Consider the following 13,330-nt stretch of genomic DNA (forward strand, 5'->3'; position numbering starts at 1 on the left):
GAAACACGGGCTCGTGGAACTGCGTCGCGAGCCTTCCACAACTTGATAAGTACTTCGAGTTCTTCGCTGGGAGCCCCGTAGTGTCGAAGGTCGAACGGTTTCCTGGAGCACCGTGTCCCCGAGTAAATTCGTTTTCGAACTGCGAACACCGAGCCCCGATACCCCAGGATCTGTCTCGCGCAGCGATCGTCGGGGGCCAGACTCCCCGAGTTTCCTCGGGACAGATGTTACGCGAGTCTCGGCGCTGGCTTTTATTGCGTTTCGTTAGACGTTCGATTGAATTTAACGGACTGCTCAGCATACGTGCCTCTTATCGACGAGCTTCGATTTGGGATTTCCTTCTCTGCCACTGGTTTTACTTCGGGGAAAAGGTAATTGGATGGTGCGTTTGAAAGGGAATAGCTGAGGGCTTTGAGACAGTGGCTGCGGAAGGGAGAGGAAAAGGAAAAACACTTGTTAAGCGCATTGCTGGTTAAAAGCTTGACATCGTTTACCAATTTTCATGAAATTTCAACTGAAGGATAAATTCTGTACTTTTAGTAAAATTGCAATTATGTTAGAGGAATTGTACGGTAGTATTTTGACGTCTGATATTTTTTTGTTCATTGTAGTAGGTATCAAAGTCTAATATTAGTCTAATGGGATGGATGGAATAACTAGAACGTAATTTTTTGTTTATCCGCTGTGTTCGAATTTGAAGGGAAATGGTCAACGACATGTGAAAACATGCGCAGGGATGGAAAACAAAAGCGTAAAGTAGATACGGTGGGTTGGAACGAAATATACAAAATCAACATCAGTTCATTTGTTGACGGTACTTGTTCGGTTTACTGTCACTGCATCACTTGTTTCTTTGTTGGTACTGAAATCATGTTTTGACGATTTTAGTGTATCGTTTATTTCTTTACAAAATATCTGAGGATTTTCGTTTAATATTAACATCTAAATTTTTTATGATATGTTTCTATTTTTGCTGCTACAATTCACCGTCAAACTCTACATAAAAAGAACGAAAATTCATTTTCCTATATTAATTTGGATATAACTTCCTTTATTATATCATATGAAGAGCACTTTTCATATTTTTAATTAAATGATAATACAGGCAATTGGAGTATTTTTCATGAAAATATTGGTAAATTCGCATTTTTGTAAAGATTTTGTTAATTCAGTGAGATAATAAGTAGAAGAATCCTCTAAAATAATCCAGTGTAGTGTTTAGTATGATTGCGGATGATATGGTTGACTTGTACTACTGAGCGCAGGGAATAGGGACAACTTATGGTCAGACGTAAACTTCTGATGAACATACTAACTTGATTGAAGTGTTGTAATTTTCAAACACACATTACTTCATAGTAAAAATGACCTTACGTAAAAATTATTCAAAAACTGCAACAATTTCATTAAAAAATTCAACATTTCTCCAAACTCTATATTTGGCCCTTTCAAAGAAACTATAAACTATACACCAATCATGCCACCATAAAATCATTTCCTCCAGCCTAATACAATCAACAAAATCTCAATAGCACCCCAATCTAAAGAATCTCAACAAAAATTCAAACAACTCACAACATTTCCCCTGCCAAACTCGCGCATCAAATAAACTCAAATTTACTAAAGACCGCAAATCAAAAGCATTCCAATCCCTCAACCACTCAACTCCGCAATCCTAACCCTATGACCTGGCTGACCAGCGCACATCATATAACATCGCAATCGTCAAAACGCCCCGTCAAACGATACCCGCCAGCACAAGCACCCTACCGCGATCAAGTCGCGCAAATTACCCTAAAAAAATTCAGTCCACGGTTCGATCGGCCGCTGCAAAAAGGTTCCTGGCGGGCGCTCCACAAAACCGAGAAAAAAGGTCGACGGGACAAAAACACAGTGGAACAGCAGAAACGCAAACGAAAAGAGCCGCGGTGTAAAACCAACGAAACGAGGAACCGTGTTAGGGGCGAGGGGTTGGTTCGCGGAGGGAAAGAGGGGGCAGACGTCGGGGCAGTGGTCGCGGGTACCGGAAGAGGCAGTCGTGGGGGCTCAGAAGCGAACGGAAAATGAGAACGAGGGAAGGTCGGAGGATGATTGGGGCGAAGGCACGGCGGGTTGTTTCTGATTTGTAATTAGGGATGAGCGGGGCCAGCAGGAAGCAGGATGCATCTCTCTCGGAGCGAGTAATGGCTAAAAGTATGGGGCAGGCCAGCTGGAAGAATAACTGACTTCCCATTCTCCTGCCCTCCTCATCGTCCCTTCCTTCCTCTCTCTCCTCCCCCTCCTCCTCCTCCTCCTCGCCCTCCCACACATTTTTTCCGCGCCGATCCTTCCGGCGAGATGAGAAGCCGGAAGGATCCTTCGTAGCCTGTCTTTCCGCCGGAACAACGGCAGATTTTCTGCGGGAACTTCTTGATTGTGCATCAACCCTTTCGAGGCTACTGGCGCGATTTTTACGGCCGCGACTGGCTGCCACGACTTCTCGGAGTTTCGGCCCGTTCTAATGTAGCGAGAGGACAGCAGAGGAGATCCCGTGCCCTCTGAGCCCCAGCTACGCAGAGACGTTTCTGGATGCTTGCTTTTGTTGTTGGAGGGAAGAATAGAGGGAGGGTAAATTGCGAAAATTAAAATGGGAACCAGGGAGCGGGAGTTTCTATTTTATTGGACGACACGCTGGGTCAAAATTGTGGATTTAATGGGCGGGTGTTGTTGGCAAGTTGAAGATAATTGGAAGATTAGGTAAAGTTGTGAAATTGTTGGGCTTTTTGTGACATCAAATTATACGTCATTCTAGGGTTATATCGTTTTTGAGGAAGTTGTGAGATTTAGTGGACGGACTATTGAATCGCTGATTATGAAATCCTTCGAAAACAGAATCATTACTTTACTATTATTTATTGTATGAGTAATTGCATGTAATTAATGCAGTCCTTTTATAATAGTATTACGTTATGTACTGTAGAGCATTCTATCGGTTTAATGAAAATTAATTGTAATATATCTATTCTTGTTTGGAGAATCAGAACGTTATTCCAATAGCCAATACACTTCCCATGAATATTTTAATCAAACTGAAAATTGTAAGTACTAAAGGAGCGGAATAATGCCACTCAAAGTAATTAATAATATTCCAGCCAGAAATACAGTCGATGTCAACATAGCAAATATAGAAATAGAACTATAAATATGTACATAATATTACGAAAAATTTAATAGTTTAACCTGAAATTCTCTTTCGTTTTCAGACTCAGCCACAGCCACTACGCCAACAGGACTGCTGGTAATGGTCACCCTAATCGCGGCGTCGATCATTCGATAAGCAAAACCCAGAAGGATCACGTGTAATTAAGAGAATCGATCCGAAGCGAAAATTCAAAGAAGTTAGAAATCTATACGAACAAAAGCAGGCACACATACACGTACACACACGCGCACACACACTGCCACACAAACACACCTACACGTACATACGGATACACGCGAAGATTGACTGAGTAGTTAGTGTCGTATTAAAACAGAAGAAGCAAGTGGAGAAGAATAAATAATAATAAGAATAATAATTACGCGTGCCAAGTCAGTGTACCGCAGTGTCCAAGAAGACAAGCGAGAGGTGAGACATCGTGCGATAGGATGAATATCTAACGAGCAACGAGTATGCACGAGGCGTGGAGGACCGCGGGGGTGGGCAAATCACAAAGTGCAACGACTATCGCTTTCAGTGTAACATATTGTATAACGCCGTAATGTCGCCGCAGAGAACGCGCCAACGATCTCGAATTTTGCTGGAACGTCGAACCTGCTCGAGCCTGAAATATTTAAGTAAGTTTTCTTTTCGTTTCAACCCTGAAAGTGTCCCTTAAGACGATCCTCGAAGACAAATATACGTTTGATTCGATCACCACAAGGAAAAATTTAAATAATTAATTTTTCAACCCTTTCAACCTAAATCTAGAAGAACTAATTATAAGTGCTGTAAATTCTTATATTAATTTCTGGTCTTTCTGAGATGAGTTTTATATAAAATTATTAAGCTGTTATTGTATAAAAGTTACGTTTCCTGCTGTGTAACTTTTTACTGTAACTAGCAGGAGTTTCCAAATGAAAGCATATCCAAGGTTCAGTATTAAATGACTATGGTACGTGTATTTTATTATGAGAGCACTATTCAGAAATTCCTGCAGTTTCTCGTAACATTGCAAGAGTCTCAGTCCTTCTTTGTTGCAGCCTGGCTATTATAACTCATGCGTTATTTCAACAAGCTTTGTCTTCCATATTATTTCACATTACTTAATATTCTTGAATTCTTAAATAAATTTATTTCGAACAATGTACGACAAAGTAAAAAAGATAAACATCATGTTCTACTATTTATCGACTGATTCGGATGAAAGTGAATTCAAAGGTAGAACTTCGTTCACGCACATTTATGTAGAAAGAATATTCTCGCATATTATTAGAGAAAATTTTATATGTGCAGACAGGTACAGCGCGTTCTGGAAAGCTAAGTAAAAGGCTTTTAACGTCAAAAGGTAATCGTAATACCTCGTTAAGCCGAAATTTAAGAACTCGTTTTAGCAAACCGTATCGAGCTCGAGTATACCACACGAAAGCAATTAGAGAAGAAATAAACCGTAAGTAATATCAAGTAGAGTAGGAGCCTTTTTTCGCCGGAAATTACCCATTGCAAAATATAATAACTTGAGGTTATTACAGAAAAAAAACAAATAAACATCGTTAACCGAGGAAGCTACTTCAGGCATGAAGAAACTTTAAATTTTCTTTAAACCATCCCGACAGCACCAGCTCGTAACAAGTTCATGGTTACGATAAAATTAACATGTAAAATGAATTGTTATGAATTCTTCGCCAGCCCAACTCAATTAACTTCTCCGTAATTTACCTTTCGAACAAAGTGTTTGGAAGTTTCGAAGTTAACCTTCCTCGGCGAACAAACAACGAAAGAGCAAAAACAACGAGCACAAATTGTCTCCGCCATCGATTTCACCCTTTTGCTTCTTTATTCCCCCTTTAGACGACCTACCATCGTTGCTCCCTTTTTTATTCCGTCTACGAAGTGTTCCTTCCATCCTCCCTCTCTCTATCACTCCTTCGCACCCCACCACTCTTCCCGTATCCCTTCCACTCGTCGTTCCGTTTCTTATACACGAAATCGCGGATCTCATCTGGATACTTGAGATTAAAACGTCAGATTCGGTACAGGGGATGCTCTTGCATGAAGAGACTCAGACCAGGAGGAGAGATGAAAGAAAAAAAGGAACGCTGGAAGGTTGAAAGTGCAGAAGCGCCATGGGAGGAGGAATATTAAAGAGTGAAATATTATTATTTGCAAACGTCTTCGATCTCGGGCGGTGTCTCGACGAGATACCACGCGGAGCTTCGTTACCTCCACGTCAACCTGTCTTTTTTGTTACACTCTGGTGCCTGACCTCGGGGAGAAAATGTTCCACTGATATCACAGGGAAAGGTTTTTAGTTTTGGATTCAATTAGCTTTCTTTTTTCAATTATTTCTGGTTCGCTGGAAACGGAAATTAAAAACTCTGTTGATATTTAAATTTTGAATATATATGGAAAACGAAATGCACTATAAATACTGAGGAAAATTGGCATTTTTACTGTAGAAACGATTTTAGAAAATCAGTAGCCAGAGTGATGAAGAAAATTATTGCAACTTTGTATCTCATTTTATTAACCCCGAACCTCTTGAGCTTAGAATTAATTGAGAAAAAAACTATAAGGAAAAATTGTATCGAGTTTGGTTCAAGATACAAATATCCACAGGGTACTGTAGGGTCAAATTTAGGTACCATAAAACTTTACTAAAACTCCTCGAATATCTGACAGCCACTGTACAACATACTATTTTATCACCCTGTTAAAAGTTACACCAAAAGGAGCGACGCGAAGTATCGCCTCGAAACATGGGCGAGCTCGTTCGCCCACAAACTGGATCTCTCTCCATAAGACACGGGCTCGAAGCATGCAAATCAGACTTTGTTGGAGAAATAAAAGCAGACCAGAGAACGTAGTCTCTCTGCGGCGTGTGTGACACCTGTGAAAACGGACTTGTACCTTTCACGCGAGTGGCAATTACACGCGGGGAAAGCACGCGACTTTTTCCCCTTTTGTCTCGCCTCGGATGAGTCCTCGGCGGGCACTCGTGTAAAATCAAGCCCGACCGCGGGCTCCGCGCCCGCTCTTTTCCCGTCGCCGTGTTCCACGCACTTTTGTTGCGCTCTTTATCTCGTTATTTAGCTACATGTCACTTTTACGCGGGCGAGAGATCAGAGAACGAAAAATTACAGGCGTTCCATAAAGATTCATTTTGACATTATCCAGTTGCCTCTCTTTTGTCGCGCGATCAGTGGTCCACTCTCGAGTCACTTTTAAACAAGATCTGTTACATTAAACGAGTTTCATTGTGCCACTTGCAGCGGGATTTTGTAGGTAGAGCTCAATTAGATTTAACATTACATTGCCTGTGTCAAAGTGTAGACTCATGGAAATGGAAAAATGAAAGAAGCGAGTGTGTTTATTGCCCGAAGATTGGATAAAAATTCTATTACCTCGTGCAGATTCTGAACGCGAGGGAAATATTTATTTCAATTTTATTTCGTGGCAAATTTAATTTTTCACTGTAGATAAAATTCAAATGATAGATACTTTTATTTACACAATTAACCGTTTCTTTAAATTTCATCTATCACTCTCGTGAATGCATTGTTCGTGGGAGAGTGATTATTGTTTCATGCTGGAGCAGGTTCGACCACATAATTCAATATGATCTAAAACCAGGGATTCGCGACCACGAGTTAATCGAATGAAATAGCGACGCACGAGGCAATTTTTGTGTAAAAAATAAAATATTCCCTAGGATGTCTAAATCGAGTAGACAGCTGCTCAAATTGTACGTATATAGTATCGAAGAGGAAAACAATATCGACACGCTTAAAAAAGGAGTACATATAGAGTAATAAGTATCGATTTTAAGGGACAACAGTACCATTTGGAAGTAAAGAAATTTTATTCTTATCGTTTGTTGGTGGTTCATTAGTTTCGCATTAAACAGTTTTCGAAAGCATCGAAACCCTTTCACCAATACATTTTACAGATTGATCATCGTTCTGGAACAAAACTACCATTCGAATATTTTATATTTTTCAATTGCATACATTACATACAGTTAGTATGTGCGAAAGGACACTTAAAAATATCGTTTAAAGCGTTTTAAATAGTTTATGAATTACAACTCATCAATGACATGATAAAACTGGCGCGAGTTTTTAAATCGATTTTAATCCATCAAGGGTATTAATATTTTGAAAAGAGTAAATACGAAATCATTACAACATACCTAGACGAATCAAAACTTGTATTTCCTATACAACAGAAAAAATTTTAAAAATAAAAAGAAAATACAGTTATCAAATACAGTTATCAAACAGTTACAAATTTCGCCCTCTGAAGATATTTTTCATTCAATTGGAACGTTCCTGTAGCAATTTGTAATCAGTCAAACATGTTTCTTGTTTACAGAATTTTATTCAATTTGGAAAATATAACATAATAAACTCAGAACAAACGGGATACTTCTACAACGTACCAGATGATTGTTTATTTTATTTTTTGTTTTCATTTTTCGTGGAAATCTCTAGAAAATTAAAAAACATATTTAGATCTATGAAAATTGTTTCGATTAATTTATTAAAGAATAATAAATATTATTTACAGAATTTAAGTTTCATTACTTAAAATCTTATTCACCATTACAATATGAAATAAAATCAACAGCACTGATGATCGTACGCGATGTTTAACCAACAAAACACCCCATTAGCGAGTTCCGCGATTAATTTATTCGCTGGCTAGTTAGCAAAGCTAGGAATTTATCGGTGAACGCGCGAAAACACGCGCTGCGCGCCAGTTTAAGCAGACTTCGAACTACTTAGAGATATCCATTATTCAGCGTACATCTTGTTTAAAGCAACAGGTTCGAGGGTCCCCGGCACTTGCCGCGGACGGGTTAACGCCCATGATGGATTAAAGAAGGGGTAGCTCGAGGATTACGCGGACTTATCCCGATGAGATCTTTAATTTTGTCATCAGTACTGACATTCTGCCTTCGACACCCACGAATGATCGTAGTTGTGAAACTCGTTCTTCATTAGAGGGAATTGCGATTTAAGCTGATCCTCGTCGTTTTTCTTGGTAAAGTGTAATAGTTAGAGGGTTCAACGTGAAAATCTAGCGAGTTTAAATTTGCAAATCTTTCATTTTTGAAGATATTTTTTTATGAATGATTATCTTAGGTAAAAAGTTAGCCCCTTGTCTCGTGACAACTCTGTACGCTTGTGAAAGGAATTAAGGTTTCAAAAATGGATAAGACAAAGAAGTGCTTGAGAATAATTTTTTTCTTTTAGTGGTTCATTGATCTTTGTTTTTAATTTATTTAAAGTAATCCCAGCGTTCGTAGTCTGAGAAAGATCATAAGACAAGGAGTTATCTCTTAGGATTTTCTGTTGAGGTGATTGTAAATAAAGTAGTCAGTGACGATTCGAATTTCGTGAGTTTAAGATAGGTTGCTAGAATATTTTACGCAATTTCTTGCATTTTGTAAAGAGCCTTCGTGTGTCGATGAAACTGAAGCAGAAAGGAACATCTATTTGCAATATCGTGCAAAATAACCATTAGAATTCAGATAATACTTGTACAATTGCTATTGAACGTGAACTGTGCTAACATTGCAGTGTGCTCTGAAACCGTTCAATCTACGCTATCAATGACCAGATTAAAAAACAAATCGGCAAAATAGAAGGAATACTGTTACTCTCATAAAAACAAAAAATCCAGGGTAAGAATCTTAAAGTCAGGAAAGAAGCAAATTGAATTGACTGTACTTGGGAAGTGAATTGTTTTAAAAACCAATTCGTAAGCGACGAGAGGTGGTCATTGAAACTAAAACGTCTTTGAACTTTCATGCCTGCTCTTTGATTTCCGCTGCGATTGTACAGGCTCAGAGGCCACTCCATAATTAACACAGTTCAGCTGTCGACGAGAAAGGGGAGACGCTTTCCCTACGAGCGAATTTCTACCGACAGAGAACGATGGCGCACTATACGAATATCGGCCTGATTATAATAACGTTCGACACGTCACCTGTAAATATGAGTAAATAGTCTAAACGATAAGTATAGAGAGAGGGAGGGAAAACACGAGGCAAAGTGTTCTGGTAGGCAGACACGCTGTCATTTATAAAGGATCTCGAGCGAACGTATTCATTCTGCAAAGAACAGATAAACTAGCGAAACTTCACTCGTGTTGCGAGAACACTTTGCCTTGCTTCGCATTGACTTAGTGTAAGTTCACCGAAGCGTCCGTTGTGGCCGTGTGTTGCTCTGGCAAGTGAAGTGAATCGAGCATCTGGAATCTAGATCACTTTTTTTTTATATTTTATTGAGTATGAAAATCTGAAAAAAATGGGTATCCATTTGTGTTAAAATTTGCGATGGGATATAGTTATATGTATAGTGACTATAACTAATAAAATATCAAAATAAAATGCTGATATTGCAAAACTATAAAGCATCTCCAAGACCTTCTAATTCTTAAAATATTTCACATTTTTTAAAGAAAAGTTTAGACAAATGAGTTAGCTTCAGATGGAACATTGTACATTTAATATTATATTATTCTTCTATTCTTTTACTATCCTCATAAAAAGCAAAAGTAAAACGAATTAAAAGTCATCACAATGAAAAAGTAAACAGTTCTCCACTGGTTTCTTCTCAAAATACAAGTGCATTAAATTCCTTTAATTATGAATTGCATAACTGACAAGATCCACTAATGAAAACTCCATTCTCTAAAATCTTAATACCCCGACTATGCTCCGCTCCGTTTTCAGCTTTGATGCTCAATAATGTGCATAAAGAAATAAGGAACAGATTCTGCATAATCGAGTGACATCCCTTGCCAAGTATTTTGGTTTCGCCGTCACCATTGATTTTTTCCCCCGTTTTCTACGGCCATTGTAAAGAAGCGAGGTGAGACAGAGAAAAGTAAATACCATAGGAAGGATGATATTTTGACCTTAGCGTGTAACGTGTAACGAAATCGACGCGAGGAACGGTCGTCTTAGTGGTTAAGTGGTTTTAAGTTGTCGGCCGCATCGTTTCCGCTCGGAGCTCGGCGAGAGTTTGAAACCAAAGTTAAGCGGAAGTTAAACGGAAGCGAAACTCGGTATTTTCCCTGTGTAATATCGAAGATGGAAGTTTGTACATTGAATTTAGTACTTTCGCGTGGACGAATACTAAGTGCGGAGTTAATTAAAGCGAGACGCCGATACTTAATATCGCTCTGTGTTGTTCGATCGAGCTGGGGCACGCGAGAATGATTGATCTGTACTACTGACGAAATTCGAGCTTGACAGGATGAAAATGATTTCTTCGTCGACTCAATGGAAGATAATACTCAATAAATAGGTGAGAGATATCGTATAACGAGGAGGGGGGACGAGAGAAAAAAAAAGTACATTTTTATACGCGACATTTGTTTTTGTAGAAATAATTTTGTAGGGGGAAAATAATATTAGAGAAGGTAACTTATTTTCGTATATATAAGACTTGTAATAAACAGCTCAAGCGAATCCCTCGCGTGGAAGGATTAGAAGTGGATGTTATTATAAAATCGTTCTCGAGGATGTAAATGTGCTTTGTTCGAGCTACGAAATGAAACGATGCGATCGAGACTTGGCGGATAAAACGAATTAAACGCGAAGGTATATATGTATACATAACAGAGGGACTATTGACTAATGATATATCATATATATATATATTGTATGTTACATGATATATTATTATATAATACTATTATGCTTTGCGCCGTTGAGTTGAATGTTGTTATTTACATGAGAAAACAAATGAGAGATTCTGATGGATACACTCGACATATGTAATAAAATGGGGGCGAAGTAAGTGCCCTTGAAAATCTCTGTGTTCGTTTTTTAATTATTCGTAACCCTCTAACGCTTCTCCATCTAAAATCCATGTTAAATTAAAGTGTTGCCTTGAGGACACTAAAGGCATCTATCATAATAAAAATACTCTCGCCTCTTTTATTTTCGTCAAGGAATCAAAAATTCAAGGTAGGTAATAAATTCATTAATTAATTTCATCGACCAAAAATCGTATTGAAAGAGTTAATAAATCGACACAAATTTCACAAACTCCATAAATCTAATAAAAAACTTAAATAAAGAAAGCGAAAGCAATATACCATTATCAACAAAATCTACACATTTCATACAAAAAATTGCCCAAAAATCTAACACAAGTACCAAAAATAAATAATCCCTCAAACTGCCCTGACCCATACATAGATCACAGGACGCTGACTGCGCTACCAATTTATATCGACACTCTTGTATCAAAACATAATCCAAAATTCTCCACGAAGGGACGACCCCTCCCCATTCGAAGCGATCCCTTCGCCAATAGGCAATCAAACTCCCCAAACGATCCAACAAGCGCGAAGTTAATCGTCCACCAGCATGACCCTGAATACTCAGACTGACTCGAGATAGGTGAACGTCAGGGAAAATCCAGGAACAGCGGACTATCTAAGATCGGCAGATTAAACGAAAAGGACAGTGTGTTTGCCACGGCGAGATAGGTGCGTGGAAGTTCAACAATGACTACACGTCTGGTAGGTGAGGCGATAGCGCTGCTCAGAAGGTATATCGGCCTTTACACAATATTTCGCGGGGTTATTGCTGGCCGTGTTGTAACAGCCGGTTCACCAGCCGCATACTAACCGGAGGATTAATTCTCGACGGATCCAAGTCGGCTTACCGAGCCGGCCGTGTGACTTTTCCAGGACACCGTCGCCAGCTTTCGACTTCGCCTGTTCACACCGATACGTTCAGGCAATTATGATGGGCCCGGTGTAGAGAATACAGAGGATCCCCAGGATATTGGGGCAAGTTTCCACGGCGTGATATAATTTTGCTTGAAAGCTTAGTACAAGGTTTGGCAATTAAATTCTGAGACAGAGTCTATTACGCGTGTGGAAGAGCAGTTAGTAGCGTATTTCGAGTCGATGGTGTTGGTGACCATGCTGATTGGAAGTAACGTCTCTTGTATGGCTGCTCAAACGATCCTGGCTGCAATGGCTTTTTCTCTCTTATTAAATAGCTCACGTATAAGAGAAAGACAGTGTCTGGGCCAGATTCGTTTGAGATGGGTGTATACTCGTTTATTTAGAGTGTTCGAGGTTTTGAAGTAGCCTCAAAGTAGATTCTGAATTAGTAGAATTATTTTCTTAGGTTAATATTGTGTTGAAATATAATACATAGTGGTTCACTTAAGTGAAGGTACCTAAATATCTTTTGTCTAACTGTGACGACATAGAAAATATTGTACATACAATTTAAATGGTATGAAGACTTCAATATACTATAAAGAACGTTTTTTTTTCAAGTCCCAAATATAATATTTTGTATATCATCACAATTAGAATTCCTGTATTAGAATTATCCTATTCCCTAGCTTAACAAATCCCTCTAACACACGCTTCATCAAAACCTGCAATTCGGAAATACTAGAAAGACACACGAAGCAATTGCGTGTTTATCGTATCGAAATATACCGCTAGTAATTATTTTAATCAGAGGGAAGCTACCTGTGGCAGGATTTCAATAAAGTCATTACGAAAGAGGAAAATCGATACATTGGCTCGTTGGAACGTTTTAATGAAACTGAATAGGATGGACCGTCGAAGGGAACTGAGGCTGCAAAGCTCGGGATTATCTATAAAAATTAAAGCTACCCACGATGGCACTGGGCGCGTTGAACAAAGCTGCGACACGTTTACGTCAAACTGTCGACGCGCGTGACATTATGTGGCCGCGGCGGAATTAAAAAGTGATAGGGGCACCGGTGCATGTGCAGCCGTACGCGTGTGCATGCACACGGTGCACGGCTCGCCGCGGTTTTACGACGAAATAACTCACGATCACCCATTTTACATTGAAATTTAAGCTAACTGGTCAACCCTCCGTTTCCCCTCTTTCCGTCGCCCTCGAGTAGTTAAAAATATAAGCGTTGCCAAATCGACGTGACGCTTCCGTCATGAAACGTTCATCGGAACGCAATATTTAGGGGGCTGTTAACTGTGCTGGAGGATGTACATACATCACGCGCTATAACCTTTTCACTGTGTTCTATGTTTTTTTCTTAAATTAATTGCTAGAGATGATGTGTAAGAATGAGCAATGAATTGTTTAAAATGCTATTCTACTGTAAAATGTATTTT

At 39.1% G+C, this 13,330-nt stretch overlaps 1 protein-coding gene and 1 long non-coding RNA gene across 3 annotated transcripts in view; one reads left to right on the forward strand and one right to left on the reverse strand.

Moving 5' to 3' along the window:
- Positions 1-3,815, forward strand: part of LOC143181142 (lachesin) — a 245,442-nt gene extending 241,627 nt beyond the window's left edge. Inside the window, exon 11 of the mRNA XM_076381397.1 lies at positions 3,243-3,815. Coding sequence (XP_076237512.1) covers positions 3,243-3,316 — 74 coding nt within the window. The 3' untranslated portion in view covers positions 3,317-3,815. The remainder of the gene's footprint in view (positions 1-3,242) is intronic.
- LOC143181144 (uncharacterized) overlaps positions 1-13,330 on the reverse strand; it is a 48,966-nt gene that overhangs the window by 18,043 nt on the left and 17,593 nt on the right. The window contains exon 2 of one of the 2 annotated variants that reach the window (XR_013002233.1): positions 6,778-7,151. The exons of the other annotated variant lie outside the window; for it this stretch is intronic. This is a non-coding gene — a long non-coding RNA (uncharacterized LOC143181144). Of the gene's footprint in view, positions 1-6,777; positions 7,152-13,330 lie in introns of those variants that run through there. 2 annotated transcript variants of the gene reach the window in all.

This window comes from Calliopsis andreniformis, chromosome 6 (genome assembly GCF_051401765.1).
Source record: "Calliopsis andreniformis isolate RMS-2024a chromosome 6, iyCalAndr_principal, whole genome shotgun sequence".
Lineage (NCBI taxonomy): Eukaryota > Metazoa > Arthropoda > Insecta > Hymenoptera > Andrenidae > Calliopsis > Calliopsis andreniformis.